The sequence below is a fragment of the Capricornis sumatraensis genome, chromosome 17, assembly GCF_032405125.1.
Source record: "Capricornis sumatraensis isolate serow.1 chromosome 17, serow.2, whole genome shotgun sequence".
Lineage (NCBI taxonomy): Eukaryota > Metazoa > Chordata > Mammalia > Artiodactyla > Bovidae > Capricornis > Capricornis sumatraensis.
Window position 1 is genome coordinate 69,462,081 of NC_091085.1, and position 23,824 is coordinate 69,485,904.

The following is a 23,824-nucleotide window of genomic DNA, read 5'->3' on the forward strand; positions in this document are numbered from 1 at the left end:
GCAAGCTTTGTGCATATATTTCGCATCTCCTGCTCCCTGTCTGGAACCCTCTTTCCCTAGATTTCTGGATGGCTGGATTCGTTCCAATGTCACCTTCTCAGGGACTGCGCTCTGAAGCCCTGAAGCAGGTAGACCTCTCACGTGCAATTTAGAATGATCTCAACTGCTCACTTGTTTCTTTTTGTCTGTAGAGAGAGGGGAGCCTTTTTGGTCTTCTACCACCCCCTTCCTGAAACAAATGCTCAATAAATAGTTGTTGGAATGCACAAATGGACAAACAAAGGAAGTGTCGCTGGGACCCAGAGCGCCCCACTGCACACAGCATGATGGCTGTGTGTGCAGTGTCTTCCCCTCCCCCTCGCTCTCTGTATATGTAGATATGTGGACAGTATCCTGTTTCACCTGTTGGATATTCCAGTGCATGCATGCAGTCTATTTAACCGCTCTCCTGTTGATGGGCATTTCAGTTATAAAAATAAATGCCTAGAAGTAGAATCGCTGTGTTATGGGCATGAAATGTTTAGTCCAGATAAACCCTGCCCTTTGAAAAACCTGAGCCGATTTGCACAGGTTCCTCTCCTCCCTCATCACTGCGGAGCCCCAACAGTCTTAAAAAAAAATCTTTGCCTGAGCAGCGGCACATGCTGCCTTATGGTGGCTATCATTTACATCCTTTATGGAGCAGTTTGAGTAGATTCTCCGGGTCTTTGACCATTGCTGGGATAAAGGTCTGTCTCCCCACTGGGGGTGTGGGTTCCATGAAAGTCTATGTCCCAGACTGCACTGCTCAATGCTAGCCTCCCAGGTGCCACCCACACCCCAAAGCCCCAGCCCACCTCCTCACCTCCTGCCACCTGTTTCCTGCTTCAGTGGTACCCATTGGTGAAAGCTGTGGCAATCAAGGGGCCCTGGAAAGAAAAGGATTTGACTCCTAGATTCCGGGGCATAGCAGAGAAAGCCCAGGGGCTCCTCCTTTCTTCCGCCGGAGCCTCAGGTAAGGCACAGACCTTCTCTAGCCCTGCCCGTATCACCCTACTTTCTCCTAGGGTAGATCATCCAGGGTAGGGCCTGAGAATCTGCAGATAACCAGCACCCTGGTTAAAAGCAGGGCACCCCTGAGATAGAATCTAGCCTCCAAGCAGGCAGAGATGCTGAGCTTCATTTGCACAGTATTCCCAGAGCCCACCCAATGCTTGGCATACAGAGGGCAATCAATAAATGCCCACTGAACAAGTGAATGATAACTCTCACTGATCCCGGGTCTCCCATCCATTATCTCTTGCCTCTCTTCTCCCCCTCCCCCGAAAGACAGACAAGGCCTCTCCCTCCTTCAACTTCTGGGGCCTCCAGGTCTGGGGGCCACTCACCCCAAGACTGTGGCCGAAGCCAGTGCTGGGGGCGGGGCTGGCAGCGCTGATGTAACTGCTGACCCCTGAGTCCTGATTGGCTGCTCCGTAGAGCTCGGCCATGGGGCCAGGGCTGGTGGTCCCCAGGAAGCCCCCTGTGCGGCTGGGAGTCGAACCTGGAGGGGGAGCCATCGTCCAGGGGTGAGAGCCTGGCAACCCAGAAAGAAGACGGTGATAGCCCCGGCGCCCATGGTGACCCCGCAGCAACCCCCCCAACCCATCCCACGCCCTCCCTCGACCTTGACCCCTCCCCCTCAGCCTCACCCCCACATCCAGCAGAGTGTTGTGGGACCACTGCCTGGAGATTGCCCAGAGTCCATCCACCCCCACCAGCCTCAGCCCAGGGCCCCCTTTATCTCCGGTGCCACGGCTTAGCGGCCTCCTTACTGACTGCCCCTCCCTTGTAGAGCCCTTCCCACCTGTCCCCACCCTGCAGCTGCCTGCGCTGTCTAAAATGATCATCACACTGCTATTTAAAATGCTTGGTGTTCCGCTAGAATCTGGTTCCTTGTCTCCACTCTTCACTCCTCCACTCCACCCATGCTAACTGGCCTCCAAGCCTTGGCACCTGTGTGTGCCTCTGCTGGGAATACCTTTCCTCCTCTTTGCCTTCAGATAGGAAGTTAAGAGGGGCAAACTCCTGGCAGCCCTTCCTGAGAGGCCCCTCTCTGACAACTGACTTCCCCCGGTGGAGCTGTAACATGGGATCGCCTTTTTAACACCTGCCGCCCCACCAGCCTGCAAGCTCTGGAGGGCAGAGACCACACCTGTCTCCTTCCTGGCGGGCCTGCCAGGTGCTCAGTTCATAGTCCTTGAGTGAAAGAATAAGTGAGTCCCTCTGAAAAGGGGTGGCCGTGGCCACCTCCCCTCCCCTCTAGACTTCTCTGTCCCCCATCCCCCTTACCCCCTGCATCCCAGACGGCCTCACCTGTCCCTCGAACCACAGCTGCTGCTGCTGCCGCCGCCGCCATGGGTCCATAAGCGGTGAGGGGAATGGCTGGAAGGAAAGGTGTGGGCACTTCAGCGTGGTGGCTGAGGGGCAGCAGGGGTGCGGGCAGAGCCTCTCTGGCCATACCCCACCTCAGAGGGGTCAAGCACAGCCCCGGGGTCAGGCAGAAAAGAGCTCCCTTGGAGAAAGGGAGGAGAGAGGATGGCCTCCCAGGGATCGGCTGGGCCTCAGCTTCAACTTGGACTTGAGGGACACGTGTGCACAACCCAAATGTCATTGGGGGGGGGGGATGCACAAGTCACATCTCATGGGGGGGTGGGATGGGGGTAGAGCACCCCCTGAGCTGCCCTGAATATTACCCGCTGCTGCCATCACCAAGGAGGGCCCTTGGCTGAACTGTGGGGCTACTCAGCCCAGGGCTATCGAGAGATTCGTCCCTCCTTCCAGTCCAAGTCAACTGGAGCCGACGACTGACTGACAGAGGCACCAAAAGCCGGGCCTGTCGCCCCAGGACCAATGGACCAAGGTGCATTCTCGCCTTCCCCCCGCCCCCACTCCCCTGCCAAAAGAGCCGCTGAAGCTTCAACAACCCCATTTCGCTCTTTCTGCTGCCTGGCCGGCTCCCCTCGCGCCCCTCCTCCTGGTTCAGCACCCCTGACCATCACCCAGGAAGAAACGACCACTCCCTTCCCCAGGTCTCCTCATCCCCTTGTCTCTGACCCTCTCTTCAGACACAGGGATCTGGCTATTCCCTAGTTTGCTGTCTACCCCACTCCCCCCAACCTCTACAGTGCCTTGTACACAGCAGGTGTTTAAGGAATACCAGTGATCAAGACCATCCGCAAGAAAAAGAAATGCAAAAAGGCAAAACAGTTGTCTGAGGAGGCCTTATAAATAAATAGCTGAGAAAAGAAGACAAAGCAAAAAGCAAAGGAGAAAAGGAAAGATACACCCACTTGAATGCAGAGTTCCAGAGAATAGCTAGGAGAGATAAGAAAACCTTCCTCAGTGATCAGTGCAAAAAAATAGAGGAAAATAATAGAATGAGAAAGACTAGAGATCTCTTCAAGAAAATTAGAGATACCAAGGGAATATTCCATGCAAAAATGGGCTCAATAAAGGACAGAAACAGTATGGACCTAACAGAAGCAGAAGATATTAAGAAGAGGTGGCAAGAATACACAGGACAACTATACAAAAAACATCTTCACGATGCAGATAACCACGATGGTGTGATCACTCACCCAGAACCAGACATCCTGGAATGCGAAGTGAAGGTCTTAGGAAGCATCACTATGAACAAAGCTAGTGGAGGTGATGAAATTCCAGTGGAGCTATTTCAAATCCTAAAAGATGATGCTGTCAAAGTGCTGCACTCAATATGCCAGCAAATTTGGAAACTCAGCAGCGGCCACAGGACTGGAAAAGGTCAGTTTTCATGCCAATCCCAAAGAAAGGCAATGCCAAAGAATGTTCACACTACCACACAATTGCACTCATCTCACACGCTAGCAAAATAATGCTCAAAATTCTCCAAGCCAGGCTTCAACAGTACATGAACCATGAACTTCCAGATGTTCAAGCTGGATTTAGAAAAGGCAGAGGAACCAGAGGTCAAATTGCCAACATCCACTGGATCATCGAAAAAGCTAGAGAGTTCCAGAAAAACATCTACTTCTGCTTTATTGACTACATCAAAGCTTTTGACTGTGTGGATCACAACAAACTGTGAAAAATTCTTCAAGATATGGGAATACCAGACCACCTGACCTGCCTCCTGAGAAATCTGTATGCAGGCCAAGAAGCAACAGTTAGAACTGGACATGGAGCAACAGACTGGTTCCAAATCAGGAAAGGAGTACGTCAAGGCTGTATATTGTCACCCTGCTTATTTAACTTATATGCAAAGCACATCATGTGAATGCCAGGCTGGATGGAAGCACAAGCTGGAATCAAGACTGCCTGGAGAAATATCAATAACATCAGATACACAGATGACACCACCCTTAGGAAAGAAAGCGAAGAACTGAAAAGCCTCTTGATGAAAGTGAAAGAGGAAAGTGAAAAAGATGGCTTAAAACTTAACATTCAGAAAACTTAGATCATGGCATCTGGTCCCATCACTTCATGGCAAATAGATGGGAAAACAGTGAGAGAATTTGGGGGAGGCTCCAAAGTCACTGCAGATGGTGACTGCAGCCATGAAATCAAAAGACGCTTGTTCTTTGGAAGAAAAACTATGACCAACCTAGACAGCATATTAAAAAGCAGAGACATTACTTTGCCAACAAAGGCCCATCTAGTCAAAGCTATGGTTTTTCCAGTAGTGATGTATGGATGTGAGAGTTAGGCTATAAGGAAAGCTGAGCACCAAAGAATTGATGCTTTTGAACTGTGTTGTTGGAGAAGGCTCTTGAGAGTCCCTTGGACTGCAAGATCAAACCAGTCAATCCTAAAGGAAATCAGTCCTGAATATTCACTGGAAGAACTGATGCTGAAACTGAAACTCCAATACTTTGGCCACCTGATGGGAAGAACTGACTCATCTGAAAAGACCCTGATGCTGGGAAAGATTGAAGGCGGGAGAAGAAGGGGACAACAGAGGATGAGATGGTTGGATGGTATCTCTGACTCAATGGACATGAGTTTGAGTAAGTTCCTAGAGTTGGTGATGGACAGGGAAGCCTGGTGTGCTGCAGTCCATGGGGTCCCAAAGAGCTGGATACGACTGAATGACTGAACTGAACTGAACCAGGAGGAATATAACTAGGAGGGATTCGTGCTTTAATGATGGGCTGTCGTGAGCCTGGAGCTGCCTCTGGCTGGGGGTGAGCACCCCCTACTGCTTGACCCTGCCACTGCAACCCTGAGAGGCCACACTCCCATCCAGAGCCAGCATCTCCCGTTCAAAGATGCATGCCTGAGGGCTGTTTTAGTACCCTAGCCCTGAACTGGAACTGGAAGCGGGGTAAGGGACTCTGGAAAAAAAAAAAATCCTTGTGAAAATTCTTAGGTAGGTTGTTGGACCAGGAGATGAAAGTCTAGGACAGGATGCCTGCACAGTTGGGAGACACTTTGCCTAAGATCTTTAGAGTGCTGGCACCTTCTCACTCAAAACATCACCTCCTTTGAGAAGCCTTCTCTGACTACCCCTACTAAGGCAGCCCCTCGCCCCGACCCAAGCACCTTAGCACATCTTGTTTTATTTCCCTTGTGGAACCTCTCACCCGGTGCAAGTATCTTGATTTACTTGTTTATTCCTGTCTCCCTCCACCAGACTGTCAACTCCAGGAGGGCAGGGAGTTTGTCTGTCTCACTCCCTACTGAATCCCCACCGCCTGGTACAGCGTTTGGCACAACAAATATTGATTAAACGCACGAGGAAATACTGTCGTCCCTTGAAAGTGAGGGAAAAGCTCAGACCCCAGACCTCCAAGAACTGCTCAGCCTCAAACCCACTGCCTCCCCAGGCCAAAATGTCTGCAGAGGGGCTATTTCTTCCCTCAGTTCTTTAAGGGCAGGGCTGGGCCCTGAGGTCTGGTTTACGGCCCAGTTAGGCATTTCCTGAAAGCATAACCAGCATGCTCTCATCACAACAGTAAAGCATTACTCATTTGTATAATAAGTATTTATCTCTCTCTCTAGAGCACAAGTTCTGCAGATGAGAGCCTGGCTGTCTGGTTCTTTCTTTGCTTCCAGGGCTTGGCTGTCTGTCTTACACAGTAGGCCCTCAACACAAGTTCCGAGATGAGTAGGAAAGACCCCCATCTGCCTCACTCTGCCCAGGGAAGATCTTCTATCACCCCCACCGCCAGGACTCCCTCCCCCTCCTTCACCCCAGGTGCCTCTTTCCCCTCCCCCATTTTGGGGGCCCCCTAGGCACCCCTTGGAAGGAAGTTCCCATCTAAAGCAGCGTCCACGCTTGTGTCTTCCACATGTGGCTAGGTTCAGGGAAGGAGTCTGGGGGTGGGGTGAGGGGAGAAGCAGGTTGAACAGAGAAACCCGTTGCAGCCCACGTCATATGCATCCACCCCTTGCCCCTTGCCCCTTGCCGTGGGCCTCCGCCCCGGCCCCAGCTCCAGAGCTGAGCTGACAGGCCCAGGTGAAAACTCCAGCTGGAGAAATGGCCCAGGATGGCCGCACACATCGCCCTACTTGCCCACGAGTTGCAAATAGGCTGGGTTCGGCCCTCAAATAGGTTTCATTTGGTCCCCAGGGAACTTAAAAATTTGAAATTCGTTGCTAATATTTGAAAATAACTGAAAATTCATTTGAAAGTGAAAGCCGGGTTTCTGGCTTCTCTTGGAAAAATGGGATCTGAACATAACCTGGTTTCGACATTGCCTCCTGGCAGGGGCAGAGCGGAGCCACACCCACCACCATGTCCTGACGTCCCCACCCCGCCCACTCCACTCTAAGTTTGAGACCCTGGCTGGTTCACCGCTGGATCCCAGCGCCTACACGGTGCCTGGCATACCGGAGGCGCTAGATAAATATTTGTCAAATGGATGAATGAGTGATTTCGCCTCCATCTGCTGGGCTTGGCCCTGTGCCCTACCCTTAAGGACCATGTAGCTACGCAGACTGGCCAGTGCCCGAGGCTGCTGCACCGCCAGAGGGCTGGAGGGCAGGAGAAGAGGGTCCCCCGAGCTTTCCCGGGGTCGGTCCCTGGGTCATTCTCTTTCTCCCCCATGTGGCCTGTGAGGTGTACGAAATCCGAGCGACTGACCTGTAAGCTCGGGGAGGACTGGGGCGCTCGGGAGAGGGGTCCGCTCTACACGGAATTCTAAAATGAAACGTAAAACAGCTTAGGAAGATGCAGAGAGGCCCCTCGGGCGTGGCCCAGGGAGGACGAAGGCACCCGCGGGACAGGCCATGCACAGGACCCGAGAGCTGCGGATGGGGAGAGCACGCAGGCCAGCAGGCCAGGGTGGGGAAGGAGACAAAGGCAGAGGCGAGACCAACAGGGAAGGGACAAGTGGGCAGAGTTGCCACCTACACCCCGGGCACTGGGAGATGGTGGAGCTTCTGTCCTTGGTGTTTTTCTTAAAAGGTCTGAAGGCACTAAAACATCTCCCAGAATCCATCTTTTTGTTCTATTTTGGGGGCAGGCAAGCAATGACCCTAGAGCAGCTCTGCCACCTTCTAGATGAGTCATCTTTGCAGTCACTTTTCCCCTCTGAGCCCATTTCCTCACCTAGAAAATCAGGCTCATCCCGCCTCCCCCCAGAGATCACTATCAGGACTAGTCAGGGTCATGTGCACAGAGGAGTCACAGCTGGACAGCCCAAGGTGCAAGGGCTTAGGGAACCCTCCAGAGAAATAAGACTGAAAAACAAACAAGAGCCTTGCAAAAATACGATATTTGATATTAAAAAAAAACAATGAATAGTCATCATGGGAAAGGCTCAGAAGTTTGTTGGGCTTCTTGCCAGTATGGGAAGGGCTAGTGTTGTTCTTATTTTGCATTGCAAATGAGGGTGGTGATCATTGTGGTTTTAAATTGCTTTTCAGCATTCAGGGTCTCAAAAGGTCTCATCTGCCTTGGAAGGAGCTCACTGTAGCACATGGTCATTATAGGTGAGTCCATAAGGACACAGCCAATGCTGGCCCCTCGGGGGGACTCCCCACCACAAGCCTGATGCCCTTTTGGTGGAAGCGGCAACCCTGGAGGTAGGTAGGGAGGAAAGGCAAGAGGCAGGCAAAGGTCATCCTGGGAGGGAGGGGTGTCATGCAGGGCCACACAGGGAGCCCCACCCCCAGCTTCTCGGGAGGGGAGGGGGTGCTGGGTGGGGAGAGGCGCTCCTTCCTCAGACATGCCCTTCCTTCCTAACCTCCAGCAGGCAGACCTCCCCCCAGCCATGCACCACCCCCTGAACACTGCCCTGAGGAGTCAGACTGCCCAGGAACCAGGGACATGCTGGCAGCAGATGGACACTGGGCAGGACTTACCAGGGAACTGGTAGGTGTAGCCGGGGGCGAGGCCTGTATAACTCCGGCTGGCATAGGTCGTGGCTTGGAAACCAGGGTAACCTGATAAGGCAAGGGGACCAGTGTCAGATGCTTTATCTACAGCACTGTGGGGGAGGATGTATCACGAATAATAATCACATTTACCACATACATACCATCTGCATGCCAAGCCCTATACGAAGCCCCCTGCACACTTTGCTCTCTCCTTAAGAACCCCAAGTGGCACAGTTAGGAGCCTCATTTTATAGGCAGAGAAACTGAGGCTCAGTGAGGTGACACTAGCTGAGAATAACCCTAACCCTTATCGAGGTTCTTCATGCTCTGGCTCCTGCCTCTATCCTCTCCTCGTCTACACCCTGCCCCTCTCACTCTGCTGTGGCCACCCTGGCCTCCACGCTGCCTTTCAAACTCACAAGCTCCTTCCCACCCCAGGGCCTTTGCACATGATAATTCCTCTGCCTGGAACACTCTTCCTCAGGTTTTCACATGACTATGCCCTTCTCACTGTGCAAGAGGCAGCTCAAATGTCACCTCCTCAGAGAAGTGATCCCACAAAAGACCTCTCTCTCATCAGTTACAACAGTATTTATCATGTGATTCTCCCTGGTTTTTCCTTTCAGTATTTATCATGTCACCCTGGTTTTTTCCTTTCATAGCACTGATGACCAGTATCTGAACTTAACCCAGGATTTCTTCAAGAGCTGATTTTCTGTCTTCCCCACCTTTTATTTCTGTCTCTCCATCACCAGCACAGTGCCTACTACTTAGTATGCATATAATAGATATTTGCAGCTTTGAAAGAAAGATCACATAGTGAGTAATAACGGTATAATTGGGATTCAAAATCAGATCTGACTGGCTCCAAGTCTCTTAACCATGATTCTTTATTGGTTAGAGTTGTTCTTTTCTCTCTCCCACCCTCACGTTTTTTGGCGGTGGGGGGCTTCGACAAGCACATGTGGGATCTTAGTTCCCCAATCAGAGATCAAACCCATACCCACTGCAGCGGAAGCACTGAGTTTTAACCACTGCACTGCCAGGGAAGTCCCCTCCCCCATTTTTTAAAAGGGGTAAAACCAGCTAATAAATTGTTTTGAAAAGAAAATTTTCTCAGAGTTCCAAAGGACACTAAAGAAACAGAACAACTAAATTCAAAAACTGATTCTGGTGGATCTTGTTCTGGAGGACAGAAATAGCTATAAAGGACAGTACTGGCTCAACTGATAAAATCAGAAAATAGTAGATTAGATTAAAATATTGTATCAATATAAATATATGAAGTTGATAATTACCATGTTTCATGAAAGCACACCCCTAATCTTGGGAAATACACACTGAAGTAATTTACCCTCAAATGATTTAGAGAAAAATCATAAGCATATCATATATGTGTGTGTATGCATATGTGTGTATATATATATATATATACACATATACTTATGGAGGAATGAGAAAAGCAAATAGGGTATGATGTTAACAATAAGTGAATCTGGGGACTTCTCTGGTGGTCCACTGGTTAAGACATCACCTTCCAAAGGAATTAAGAGTTCAATCCTTGGTTGTCCCCCAACCAAGTCTAATATCTCGCATGCCTCTCAGGCAAAAAACCAAAACATTAAAAAAGAAGCAATATTGTAACAAACTCAATAAAGATTTTAAAATGATCCACATTAGAAAAAAATCTTCAAAAAAAAACCAACAGGTGAATCTGGTAAAGGGTATATGGATTTTCTGGTACTACTACTTTACGTTTCCAATTCTTCTGAAAATGTAAAGTTACTTTCAAATTAAAAGTCAAAAAACAAAAACAAAACTTCAGGAGCAGACAGTGTTCCACTTGGTGGGTATGCGCCTCACCCCCTTTATCTGTGAGCCCATTCCTGACCCTCTAGCCCATGCTATACCCCCTTCTCTGAGTCCTCAGGGCACCCCTCCCCCATCTCCAGCATAAAGACCCCCTTGTTAGTGTTCTCTTTCTGTGTATATACAGCTTGTCTCTCCAGGAAGACTGTGACCTTCTTGGGGTCCCAGCTCAGATTTCTCACCCTTGGTCAAGGGCCCCAAGCACTGCTGACTCCTGTTCATCTTCCAAGGCTCATGGTGACCTTGACCCCCCCTCCCCAGGGAGCTTCCCCAACCCCCAAGTCAATTTAGGTGCCTCCTCGGGCCTCCCACAGCCTCCAGTCAGTCTGTGGTGACACGGTCTGTTTAATCTTGTCTCTCACTTGATGGGAATTACAATGAAGGCAGGTCCTATTTCTCAGAAGCTGCTCAATAAATATTAGTCGAACAAACAAGAAGAAACAGGCTTCTCTCTACCTTCCCAAAGGCCTGTGCGTCTGTAAATGCTGTTCCATCTACCTGATCATTTTTACCCTCCCCTGCTCCCTGCCCTCCCATGACTTAGCTCCTACTCAACCCTCAGACTCAGCTTAAATATCCTAGCGTCTCCAAGTCTTGGTCAGCTTCTCTATGACCATGCTCCCTTGGCCCCTATACTTCTCCATCCCAAACCTATTATGTTTTTGTTGTTAGTCACTAAGTTTTGTCCGACTCTTTTGTGACCCCATGGCTCCTCTGTCCAGGGATTTTCCAAGCAAGTATACTAGAGTGGGTTGCCATTTCCTTCTCCAGGGAATCCTCCTGACTCAAGGATGGAACCCGCGTCTCCTGCATTGGCAGGTAGATTCTTTACCACTGAGCCACCAGGGACTTATTTGTTTTTCCTGCCAGACCATAAAGCTCCAAGGAAAGTCACTGCTGTAATTCTTGGCATAGGGCCTGGCATTTATAGCTGCTCAATAACTACTTACTGGATGGATGAGTGGACAAACAAATTGAACGGTGGGATGGACAGAAGGACCAATTAATAAGGAGCAACTGGGCCATTCTTTCAGTCACCACCAGAGGGCAGCACCCCACAACCAAATGGCCCACCTTCGTTAGGATTGCCAGACCTGAGATCCTTGGTCCACACACCCTGGGCACTGTCTTCCCAGACAGGAGGGCAGACCACAGAGGAAAGGCAACACCCACACAGCTCCTGGCAGCCCCAGGTGCAGTTCTGGGCAGGAAGAAGCCACAGGTGCAGGCCTAGCACATACCCAGCATGCCGATGCCCAGCATGAAGGCATCCATCCCGTAGGGCATGACTCGAGACCTCCCCCGGGCCGAGCCCGTTGGTGACATCACCTCTTTTGGCTGAGCTTTCTTACATTCCACCTGCAATGAGATCCGGCAGTCAGTCCCTCCTATAGACCCAGGGTCAGGGACCCTCCTATTCCCTGGCAGGCCTCTTGTTCATTTTGTAGTTACTATTTTTGGCGTGATCGCAATGTGCTAGAGATGGGTTGAGCATGCGGTGGTTCATCAAATGCTTACACCGGCCCTGAGACGGATGGAGGTACTACTGACACTCTTGTTTTACAGACGAGGGAACTGAGGCTCAGAGAGGGGAAGTCATCTGTCCAATGACTAGACTAGGAAGCAGTGGAATAAGGATTTCCGCCCAAGTCCCTCTGAGCCCACCAGCTGTGCTTTCTAACCGCCATATTCCTGTCCACACTTTCAGGGGGATGAAAAAACTGGCTCTGGCCCACCGACTGTGAGGCCTCTCTGCCTGCCTCCAGAACCTCCAAGCATTCCCTGGCTGACTCAGGCTAGAGCCCCAGTCTCCCCCTGCACATCATGCATAACGTTCCCCATCAGGGATTGAACCCGTCCCCCTTGCAGTGGGAGCGCAGAGTCTGAACTACTGCACCGCTAGGGAAGTCCACTTGCTCACCATTTTGTTGTTGATTTCGTGGAAGTGGATTTCACACACTTTCTCCACGATGTCCTCACTCTCGAATGTGACAAAGCCGAACCCTGCAGGGCAAAGGCAAGGTCAGAACCGGGCTCCTGGTCAAAACCCAGCCCCAGGTCATACCAACAGCATTCACTCCCTTCTTACAGGCAAGTGTCTAAGAATAAATGAGAGGCTTTGCCTGCACCCTGGCAACCTCTCAATTACGTGATGAGATAAGATTTCAGTTCCTAAATCATAGAGGTGAAAACCAAGGCTCAGTGAAGTGACTGGCCCAAGATCACATAGCAAATTAGAAAGAGGCAGGGCTGTGACGCAAATCACATTCAACATGCCTTTTCTCTTCTTCAGATGCTTTCCAGAGAGGGAAATAGAAATACTTTAAAAATACACACACAAATACTTCTAAAAACGTACATGAACATGGACAAGTATATTTCTGTATACAGATATACACACACATACACACCCCTAGATACCCATACATCACAGAAACATTCTAACTAGTGCTCACAAAGGCATAAAGGCCCCTGTGTGCATATGAGTTACCCTGACATGCTAGGTCTACACAACTGTTCAGTATCAAATACCCTCACATGCATAGATACAAACACATACACACACACACCAGCACATACCCCATTCCCCAAACAGGCTAAAAGGCCCAAAGCTCTGAAGGCACTGGAGAAACAACCCTGCCTCCTCCTGGGTGTGCCCCAGGGGCTGGAATGGTATTTCTCAGAAGGCAAGGCCCTTGGGAAAAAAACAAGCAGGCAGTGCACACCCGGTGGCCCAGATGCTCACAGATCCAGGGGCAAGGGGGCTGGGCTCGGCCCAGGGGTGGAGCAAGGGGGCCAGTGGCAGGAGCAGACTGTAGAGTCAGCCTGACCCTGGGGTGGCCGGGCCCCAGCTCTGGTTACCAGGGACAAGGTAAGCCCAGCAGACACCGGCTGGGGCGGGGGCGGAGGGCTCAGTTGCAGGGGGAGGAGAGGTCCACTCCTCCGTTCCTCTCCTCTCGGGTGTCTGCAATTCGGCAAGTTTCTAGCACAGGAAACGGCGGGACAAAAGCCTTCTGTAAGGCCAGGCCCGGGAGAGGATGCAGATCCTCGGGGATAGGATGTCAGGAGGCGAGATGAAAGGGCAGCTGTGACCTGTAGCCCCCTGGCTGACCACAGGCCCCCCAGCCCAGCCTAGGAAGGGGGAGGGGCTACACTTACCTCGGTGCCGGTTGGTGGTTTTGTCAAACATCAGCATGGCATCATCCACCTAAAAGAGAGCTCCCGTGGAGGACCCACCAGACCCAGGGGTCTCCACCGCAACCCAGGAGCGAGGGCTCCGACACCCACTCCCCTCCTGCCCAGTCCAGGCTTTATCTTCAACCTGCTTCCTGGGTGGGAACAGCATTCCATCTGCAACCCCATTGGCTGCCATAGCACCCCTGTTCAACCACCAGATTCTCCTACAAATATTAAGCACCCACTATATGCCTGGCACTTTGCCCCACCGTCTTCTCCTGGCATGGTAAGAGCCTCATTCTGTTGATGAGGAAATGGGCTCAGAGAGGTAAAGTCACCTGTCCAGGGTCACACAGCACATCCCAGATCAAGCCTGGGAGGAGTAGGAGGAGGCAGACAGTGGGTGCTAGAGGAGAAAATAGAGGAGTAAGATAGGAGATGGGGAAGTGAAAGCCTCTTTCCTACTTGCAAAAGGCCAGGAGGCCAGCAGCCACTCCAGTCAGACCCAACTCCCCTCTCCTTGTACAGATCTTTTCCTCTAATTGAGGTTTCCTTTTGCTAGAGGCTGTAATTAAAGCAAGTAGAGTTCAGTGCTTGGGCTGCTGGCCTCCCACTGACTGGGGGAGGGGAGAAGGGTGGAGGAAGGGGGAGGTTCTGCATTATCCCCCATCCCTTGGACCCCAAGTCTTCTCTTCTTGCTGCTCCCTCAAGGCATCCTCTTGGATGCACGGACAGCCACAGGCCTTCTCTTCCCTTCCGCAGTCCCAGCTTCCCTCTGCCTACATCTGCTGCTTCCTCCTTGCCCTCTTAATTCTTCAGCCAATGTCAGCTGTCTCACGGGGTTAAGCTAAGGTCGGATTCATCCTGGGTGGAATCAAGGGCTGCCTCTGACACTGCCTCTCCCCATTCCACCTCCCACTCCAGCTGCTGACCCTCCCCCAAATGGTCAGACACCCAAGGGATCAAGCAAAACTTCCTGAGGCCTTGGGGCACAGCCTCTTCCCCACTCGCCTTTGCTCTCTTTCCAGGCTGTCATCCGCCTTGTTAAAGTGGAAAGGGTGGCCTCTGAGCTGGGTGGTCCTCCAACTCTTAGGCACCAAGCAGCAATCAGGCCCCGGACTTTCCCCAAGGAGAACCAGGATCCCCCCACACCAGTAAGTCAGGAGGCAGCTGGGTCCCTGGAGAATCTCAGGAGAAAATGACATCTCTCTGCCCAAAGAGGCGCCTGACCTAGGGCTGCACAGCTCGGTGTCACCCTTGCTCCCATCCTTATGGACCCATTCTGAGTCCCAAATCAGCTCAGCCGTCCAAACTGGATGGACACTTCATGTTTGGCACAGAGAAAAGAGAAACCCGGAAAGGGGGAGCTTGTGATAAAAGCATAGGCTTTGAGTAGGACCGGCTGGAGCTGGAAAGTAACCTTGGCCAGCAGCTTTAGGTCTCTATGATTCAAGTTCGTTATCTGTCAAATGGGGCGTTAGCTGTGTCTTATAGGGAGGCGTTAAAGGAGATCTGCATGCAACACTCCTAACTCACAGCACCCGGGATAGAGTAAGCGCTTAATAAACAGCAGCTGTTATTATTATTAGTACCTTTACTAGAGAGGGGCTTGCCCACAGTCACATGGGGCAGGCTGGCGAAGCTAGAGAGTAAACGACTGCACACCACTGGCTATGAAGGCAGCGCCAGGTCAGTCATGACCACCCCATCCATCACGGGACTTGTGCTCCGTGATTACTTTTTGAACAAATGAATAGATGAACCCAGCCACACCCTCCTTCCCTATCCCGCCGCCGAGTTCCTGATTCAGCCCAAATCCACCGCCCTTCCTCCAACCAACCCCTGTCGCTCCACCAGCCCTGGCCACCCCCGACCTTTCAACCTGGGCCTTGGCTGGACAGACCCGGAGTAGGCAAGAGGGGTTGAGGCCAGGGCATAGAGCAAGGAAAAGTGGTTGGGGGTCCAGGGCTGGACCCCCCACTGGCGTCCCCTCCTGGGGCCAGCAGAGGGGAGGGAGGCTCCCAGCCCAGTGTCCTTAATAGGCTTTGGTCTCCATGGGAACCCGGGGGCAGGGGGGCTTGGGCGGTGGGGGGTAGGGGAGGCGGCCGAGGCCTGCTGACCAGTGGGAGCCGCCAAGTTCGGCGGCCGCTAAGCCTGAGTGGCAGCCATGGCGGCTGACCATTGTTCCCCCCTCGGCGGCGGCCCCTCGATCCGGGCGGGGGGCCCCCCGCCGCGGGGCCCTTGGCATTCCCGGCTGTCCCCCTCGCTCCCTGGCAGCCTATTCTCCGGCTCCCCCTGGCCTCCCCGGGCCGGTTTCACATGCCAACGCCGATTTAGGCCCGAACAAAAGACGCGGCCGCTGACGGCTTCTCCTGGGGCCCGGTTGCCATGGCAACGCCGGCCCCGGGGGCAGGCGGCCTCCAATCACAGCTGCTGGATCAGATTAGTGCGAGCTCTAATGCTCGGCGCTCAGACACAAAGACACCCCACCGGAGCCCGACCGGGGCCTGCTGCTTCCCAGGAGCGCCCTTCCCTCTGGGGCCCAGGCCGCCAGACCTGCCCTGGATCCGGTACCCGGGTCCCTGCGGAGGTGCCTTGAGCCTAGGCCTCTGGCTCGGGCATCGCCAGCATACGCTGGCCAGGGACCTCCCACCGGCTCGCCTTCTACCCTAGAGGCAGGGGGCTGGAAACCCACCCAGTCACCAGCTCATGTCCCATTCCCAAGCCACGGTTCTCCTGTGCCTTGCACCTTATATAGGGAACCGAAAGGGCCTTGATGAGAAGGTGAGACCCAGCTGGCAGCCTGTTTCACGTCTGAAAAGCCCAGGGACCCCAGGACTCAGCACAGAAATCTCTACTTCACCCTGAGGCTTAAGTAAAACTTGGTCCCCTCCTAGCCATCTCTCCATGGCACCTTGATGTTCACACGCTCCCCTTTCTGGGGAAGGGGGGACATGCTATTGTCTGATGTCAGTCACTACATTGCTTCTGCATGGACTAAATGGCCCAGAAATTTAAGTTCCAGGCACTGCAGAGCTGAGAACCAGTTCTCTGGGACTGATCAGGAATTTGGGGTGGTCTCTGCAGCCCCTCCCCGATAAGCTAAGAGATCTGCAACGCCCCCCCACCCCAGCTCCCACCTGCACAAGCAGGGTTCTGAGTACAACTGGGAGTCATATTTATTGCCTCGTTATCATCCTTAGCAGGAAGGAGTGGGGGAAGGTACAACCACCCTGTGGACTGGACAGGTGCAGACTCCCAGGAGGCCAAGGGGGTGACTGGATTGAACTGGCTTCGGGAGCACAGCCTCCCTCAAGAGAAGAAAGATAAGCAGGAGAAGGGCGACAACAGGGATAGCTACTGTATGGCTTCCCTCCCTGGGGACGTGTACACAGAGTCTGAAGCCCACAGATAGGCCAGGAGCCTGAACGCTGGGTTTGGCCCAGCCTCACCCACAAAAGGACCCAGCCCCCTTTGCGACTCTTGCAGGAATTGGAATGACCTGGCTGGACTCCGCACTTGCTACTGACCAAAATTCCACAGGGCTTTCATACCCCGTGCCCGGCCCCCCTCCCCCCGCCCTGACCCCCAGCCAGCGCTCCCTAATTCAGACCCACCTTCCCGAACTGCTCAAAATACTGCTTCACATCCTCCACCGTGGTGTTTACTGATAGGCCCCCAACAAAGATCTTCTTCGTTCGAGTCACCATCTGTTCGGGGAGGGAATGAGAAAGTGGGCATCTGAGTCCTGTGGCCTACTGCCACCAGCGGGGGCTCCAGCCCTCCTGCCGGGGTGCCAGCTGACAGCTCTCTGTGGCCCCAGCTACTCAGAAGACTCCCCCCCTACCACCCCAAACTCCCCCCTTGGACTCTCACCTCTGGGCCTGTCACAGGCAGCTGTACACCCCACACCCTGGCTCACTCCCTGGGGTCTGTGTCAGGAAGTGGGTGGCTGGCTCAGTGACCCAGACCTACAGCCGTACCTCGAAGACCCCACCAGCCACTCCTAGAAGAGGCCAAGACCCATCCCAGGGTCCCCCTGAACTTAACACCGACATTTTCCTCATCAACCTCTTCCCAACCCAACCTCTGGCAGCCCCGTGGCCCCAGCCCTGTTTTAGGAAGAACACATGGTCCTAATTACCCCAGGAGCGCATGGCTAATCCACGGCAATTCCCAGCCCCATCCTAGCACTAAAGCACCTTCTGTCACCAAACTGCTTAATGGAATTAACCCAATTCCGACCATGTGCTCCCTGGTGCGGCTTCCTTCCAATACCTGGTCCATAATTGCTTTCAGGCCCTCTGCTGGACCCTGGCAGGGATGCCCTTTTCCTGTCTCCCCAGACCTGCCCCTCTCCTTTCACTGTGGCCGGAGCTAGGCGCCATGACTCAGAATCGCAAAGCTACCAGTTCCCACCAACCCCTTGCAAAGGGGGAAACTGAGATCTGGAGAGGGACCTAGTCCCTGGACACATGATATATCAGCCGACTCAGGGGTCCTGCTCCCAGGACTGTAGTCAGGCCACCACTTGTCTCCTGTTTTCAACTGCTTAAAAATTAAGATGTAGCTAGTTGCCCTGGGAACTGGAATACCACTGTTAGGCCCCTGTGCTGCACCAAAAATTTTGAGTTCTGTATGGCTCCACTGCTCAGAGAGCTGTTTTGTGGGCACCTAGAAAAATCTGCCACAGCACCAGGGACAAAGAACACTTAGGAAGGCAGCCACAGTCACCCAAGTTGAAAGATAACAGGTAACAGATGCTAGGATCCCTTCCCTCTCTGCAAGCCCAACGTACCTCATCCCAGAGGTGAGGGGAGCTGGGGTGGGTGGGGCACTGGGGGTCAGAGGTAGCTCCCTGACCTGTCTCTAGTTCAGCTTCAGCTGGTAAGTCTGGGATGTATTTGAGTGCCTCCCACCCCAGAGGTGCAGGCACAGAAGTTGTGATCTCCAAAGTCACAGAATTAGAGTCCAAAATTTGCATGCGTGCATGCTGGCACTTCAGCTGTGTCCAACTCTGTGTGACCCTATGGACCATGGCCCGCCAGGCTCCTCTGTCCATGGGGATTCTCCAGGCAAGAATATTGGAGTGGTTGCCATACCCCCTCCAGGGGATCTTCCCGACCCAGGGACTGAACCCACATCTCTGTGTCCCACACATTGCAGGCGGATTCTTTGCCCTCTGAGCCACTAAGGAAGCCCAGAATCCAAAGTGTACTGACTTCAAATACAGGGCAATGAATCCCCCAAGGGGTTCCTCTTTCTCTCAACACACACAGGCCCCTCTCCCTAGTCCACCCCAGAGCACAGATGGAAAATTGCATCGTGTCTGCAATCCAGAAAGCAAGGACATCAGGAATCCTCCCTCCTCCCACCCCATGGCATGCCATTAGCACTCCACCCAGAAGCCTCTTCCATAGAAGAGAATGATGGGAAAATCTCTACTGGTGGTACAGAGCTCCCAGACACAGACATACCTACCTTAGGCTGTGCTCGGCGAGGAAAGGCCACCTTGGGATCAATCTGAAAGAGAAGACAGAGGTAGAGGAGCCTTGGTTATTAAACACAGCCTGAAGATCTGAGGACCACTCTCATCCCAGGACACAGAGGTGACACAGAAGTGACAGAAACCACCATGGCCTCTGGCAGGAAGATGTAATGGTTAGAGCTGGGCTGCTGGGTTCAAATCCCACTTAACACAGCTTCCCAGCTGTGAGATTGTGCACAAATGACTTAACCTCTCTGAGCCTTAGGCTTGAGCTCACCCGCAAAATGGGCCAATACTGACATCCACCTCAAAGGATCCTCTGCAGATTATTTGAAGTAATGCTTACAAAGCACTTATTGTCTAGCCCTCAGCGAGAACCAGAAAAAAAGTAGGCATAGACTTATTCCTTCCGGCACCAGGTATATTGAAGCCCTTCCTGCCTGAGAGATACCTGTCCAGGTGAGGCAGGCAATCCAGATTGCAGGAGCCTTGGGAATGGAAACAATCTTTGCCTGCAAAAGGCTTTGAGATAAGAGTTCGTAAACCACAAGGGTAGACTCCATTCTGTTTTCCCAATACCACCGCCATCTAACAGTCCTTCCTGATGGTGCAAGCAAACAGTTCCCTGACAGTACAGGTCGGCTTAGGGTGAAACAGAGCACAGGCTTTGGTGACATGCAAGAGCATGGGATTTGGACTCAGAAACTTTGGGCCCCTGGCCAAGTCTGTGATCTTAGGAACTTGCCTGACCCCTCTGAGCCTCAGTTCCCTCATCTGCAAAGTGGGGACAATTAGCACCCACTTTTCCCAGAGGCAGCTGCATGGAATCAAATGAGATAACGCAGGTGAAAGCGTTCCTTTGTGAACTGCCCTTCTTTGCACAAACAAAGGTGCTATTACCAGTGGGCCACCTTTGCCCTTGGCCGTGAACAACCAAAGGGGAAAAAGCAAGATGAACCTGGGTACTCCCAGGTACTATATTCGTACTAACAAACATCAAAAGGCAGAGCTCGAGATACTGTGATCAACACAGGACCTCTGAGGCCCAGTCATTTCAGAGTATCTTGCCACTCACGTGGGTGGACACCACTCAGAAGTTCACCAGCCAATTGCAGGCAACATCTGTCTTTCCCCACAGTTCCTTCTGTTCAAAACTCAGCCTAGTTCTAGGCAACAGACTCTGTCTCCTCACTGCCTGAATGGCACGAACCAGGGAACAGCCCTCCTGTTTCCCCCACTGGAATCTACCCACAGAGAAGGAACCTCCAAACTCCACACTGGGCAATGCTTCCTCTCTCCCCAAATCCCATGGGGCTCCAGGGATAATTATAGCTGCCCACTGATTTTGTATCTCAATGGACATGTTCATCCTTCTATTTCTCCTGGAAGCCACCAGAACACACCTCTGACAGTCTTCCTGTGCAGACACTGAAGGGGAGATGGCACCTAAGCCAGGGCCCACAGACCCACGCACAACCAGTCGCTGACACACCCTACCTCCACTCTGACTCACAGCTGGAAACATAAAACCCAACAAGTAAATAAAAGGTGAAAGTCAGAACCCAAAATAGTCTTCCCACAATAAGCCTCCCTTCCACCCCCACCCCTTTCCCAGGCTGGAGAACGCCAAACACAAAGCCTCTGCCCTTTTCAAAGTCCTGCATCTCAGAAGGATGCCTATCTCTTGCTCCTTCCTCCCCTCTCTCTTCCTCTTGTCCATCGTCCATGCCCCTGCCCCCCAGCTCCAACCCCAGTCCCAACATCTCGGCTTCCTGAGTGCCGCAGAAGCCATCAGTGCATTCTGAGGACAGGGGATGGTAGGAGAACAGGCAGCTTGATGGCAGATAATCACCAAAAACAATAGGCCACTGTCTCTCCATTCCTAGCTTGGGTCACTCGTCTGCGCCAAGAAGATCCTTTCAGAGCCGGCAAAGTTGAGGCCTGGCCTCATTGGCTCATTACCGCGGGCAAGAGTGGGAGCCACTGGGCAGAGATAACAGGAGCTGGGGACAGGCGGTAGTTTAACAAATTCTTGGGCACAACCAGCTATTGTTGCAGGTAAGCAGGAGCCAGTGACTGACCCAAGCAGGGAGGCCCAGCGCTGGAGGAGAGTGGGGGAGTGTGGAGAGAGGTCGCACTGTCCCTGGCAGACAGTCACCCCATCACAGAGGAGCCCTTCCTCGGGTTTCTCCTCTCCCCTCTCCCCTGGAGCCGGGGCCTGGGCCAGCGCCCCCTGCAGGGCCCAAGACACTGGGGAGCTGCGGGACAGCAGCAAAATATTCCCAGAGTCTGAATGCCCAGCCAGCGGCTTCTCCCCAGACCCAGTCGGCAAGAGTTGTTTCCAGGCAAGCTAGGGCCCTCCTCATAAATTCCTCCACGGGCAAAGCAGGTTCACATCTTCCACACAAAGCCAGGAGCTCATTGACCAAAAGTCAGGGGAGGGAGGGCGAGAAGGAGGGGGGATTCAATGATGCTTTGCCATTGGTCTGCAAGGGGGTAGTGGTGAGGGGGGGAGCCAAGTACTAGTTGGAGTTCAGAGAAGCCACGGGTGGGTCACTGCAGCCCTGACTCACCCCACTTGGGCTAGGGGAGGGACCTAGCCCCACCCCAAGCTCCTCTCTGAGGCATCAAGATTAGTATGTGAAGGGAGGGGGAGGCAGCCTCACCGTCCCTCCCCAGTCCTGGAGGGACTGGGGTGGGGTGGGGATGTAACATCGCTTAGCAGGCTTGGGATTTTGCAGCTCCGTCTCCCCTCAACTCGACTGACAAAGTTTCAGAGCGTGGCAGCCCTTCTACTCGGCAAACTCCCTCCTTTCTCCCGGGATCCCATCCAACTGCCCCCCCACCCCCCCCCGCCGCAACCCCGGACAGAGTCCTGCCCCTCTCCTCCAGCGACCTCCTTCTCCCAAAAGACCCCCGAAGCCCCGAGGGCCACTCACTGTTTTGGAGTCGAGCTCGTGCCGCGACTGCGCCAGGACTTTATCCACCCCCGCCTGGTCCATGAAAGTGACGAAGCCGAAACCCCTGCGCGCCGTAGTGAGGGAGAGGCAGATGGTTACAAGGCAGAGAGCGGCGGAGCGGGGCGAGCCGGGAGCCGGAGGAGGGGGTGAGGGGCTCACCTGGATCTCTTGGTCAGGGGGTCCCGCATCACCAGACACTCCTTCACCTCCCCGAACTGGCCGAAGTATTCGCGCAGCCCTTCTGTAACCACACACCAGCCTTCGGACCGGCCCGCGCCCCTGCGCCCTTCCCCCCTTCCCCCGTCCTTTGCCCCCAGTGACCCCGGCGCGGTCCGGCCGCCCCCGCGCCCAGCAGCCTGCACGCTCTCCGGCGCTACCCCCCCACCCCCGGTCTTCACCCGGCTCCCCTGGAGCCTCCTGGCGCCCACGGGGGCCCCAGGAAACCGAGGGCCGAGCAGGGCTGGAGGGGGGACGGCTCCGGCCGGGTTCCCGCCGCTCCGGGAGCCGCCTCACAAAAGTTTGAGCCGCAGGTGCGAGCGGAGTTGGCGCTGCCGCCGGCGGGTCCCCGGGGCCCAGCCCACCCCCCACCCCCGATGCCCCCTGAACCCCTCATCTCCTTCCCTCCACCCGCTGGGCCGTGCGCGCTTGTCGATCGCCCTGCGCTCTCGGGGTCCCCGGGCGGGGCGCGAAACGGCGCAGGGGCGCCCGGGGTCAGCGGGGCGCAGGGCCGGGCTGGGGTGTCCGGTTCCGGGGCGCCGGGGGGTCCCGGGTGCCCCGCCGGGCCGGCGGGCGCTCCCGGGCTCGCTCACCCTGCGTAGTCTGCCAACTGAGTCCCCCGATGAACATCTTGCTGCGGAGGAGGAGAGACACAAAGGGCCCGCGTGAGCGCCGGGCGCCCGGGCGCAGGGGGCGCGGGCCCGGGCCCCGGGGAGGCCCGGCCCGACCCGGATCGGCCATGTTGGCGGGGCCGGGGCGGGCGCGGGCCAGCGAGGCCGGGCCGGGCCGGGCCGGGACGTACCAGGGGTCGTGCGGCGAGTCCGGGGAGGCGAGGCCGGGCTGGGGCGCGTCAGTCTCCATCGGGAGCCGCGGGCGGCGCGGGCAGCGGAGCGGCGGCGGCGGCGGCGGCGGCAGCGCTCGGCGCGGGGCAGATGAGGAGCGCGGCGAAGGGGGCCGGACGGACAGGCCATGCTGCCCCCTCCCCCGACCCCGCTCGGGCGGGCGGGCGGGGACGGCCGAGGGGAGGGCCCGCCGGGGGCCGACCTGCCGGCTCCTCCCCCCGCCGCCCTGCGAGCATAAAGCCCAGCGCTCGCCAGCCCGCCCGCCCGGGCGCTCGCGGAGGCGGCGGCGCCCGGACCCCGCTCCCGCCGGGCTCCCGGGTCCCCGAGGGCGAGAGAGACCCCCTCGAAACCAGAGGCGGGCCGGGACCTGGGCGCGGCCGCACCCCCCACCCACCCCGGCACGGGGGCCGGGCCGCGGGAACGCCCTCCCGGAATGAAGCGCTTCCCGGTTCCTTCAAGGTAGCTTGGTTCCGGATCGGGGACCCCCCCATCCCTAGTCCTCCCTCTCAGCTCCCCGGTATCTAGAATCTAAGAAATCCCCAATCTCCCTGGGTCGGGTGGGAGATAGCCCCCCAGTGCCCTCACGTTCCAACTGGTGAGGATCCCTCCATTCCCCCAGTCGGAGCGAGAATCGTCCTCCGAGCCCCCAGTTCCCGCTAAACCTAATTTAGAGTTCCCCCCCTCGGCTGCCCTCGGTCCACTCCCAGTGTCCCATACCGCCCCCCTCCCCCAAGTCCAGTTCGGGGAACCCTCTCGGTGCATCGCGTCCCGAGCGGGGAGCCTCCATCAGCACCCCGGTAGAAACCGTGTTAGTTTCCCTCGACCCTTTCTGAGACTCCCTCTCGGGTTCCCCCACCCCCAACCCCTTCCATCCACAGCCGTGGACTCTATAGTCATTTTGAGGAAACCCTACTGCTCCGAACTCGCGTTCTTGGTTTGCCGGTTACCCA

The 23,824-nt window shown here is 54.7% G+C and overlaps 1 protein-coding gene across 5 annotated transcripts; it reads right to left on the minus strand.

Annotated features, from left to right (window-relative positions):
- Positions 1-866: 866 nt before the first annotated feature.
- On the minus strand, positions 867-22,893 carry MSI1 (musashi RNA binding protein 1). 5 transcript variants are annotated; one of them, XM_068989886.1, is made up of 14 exons: positions 22,835-22,893; positions 22,626-22,666; positions 21,976-22,054; positions 21,796-21,880; positions 18,850-18,891; positions 16,986-17,078; positions 13,351-13,399; positions 12,113-12,195; positions 11,433-11,550; positions 8,308-8,388; positions 7,085-7,141; positions 2,335-2,403; positions 1,368-1,555; positions 867-908 (listed from the first exon to the last, which is right to left on the minus strand). In XM_068989886.1, the coding sequence occupies exons 1-14, from the start codon at positions 22,891-22,893 to the stop codon at positions 867-869; spliced, it is 1,086 nt and encodes a 361-aa protein (XP_068845987.1). The 5 variants fall into 5 exon arrangements, with proteins under 5 accessions (XP_068845987.1, XP_068845988.1, XP_068845986.1 ...); XM_068989887.1 differs by having other exon boundaries at positions 1,368-1,522; positions 21,976-22,057; XM_068989885.1 differs by having other exon boundaries at positions 21,976-22,057.
- Positions 22,894-23,824: the final 931 nt, after the last annotated feature.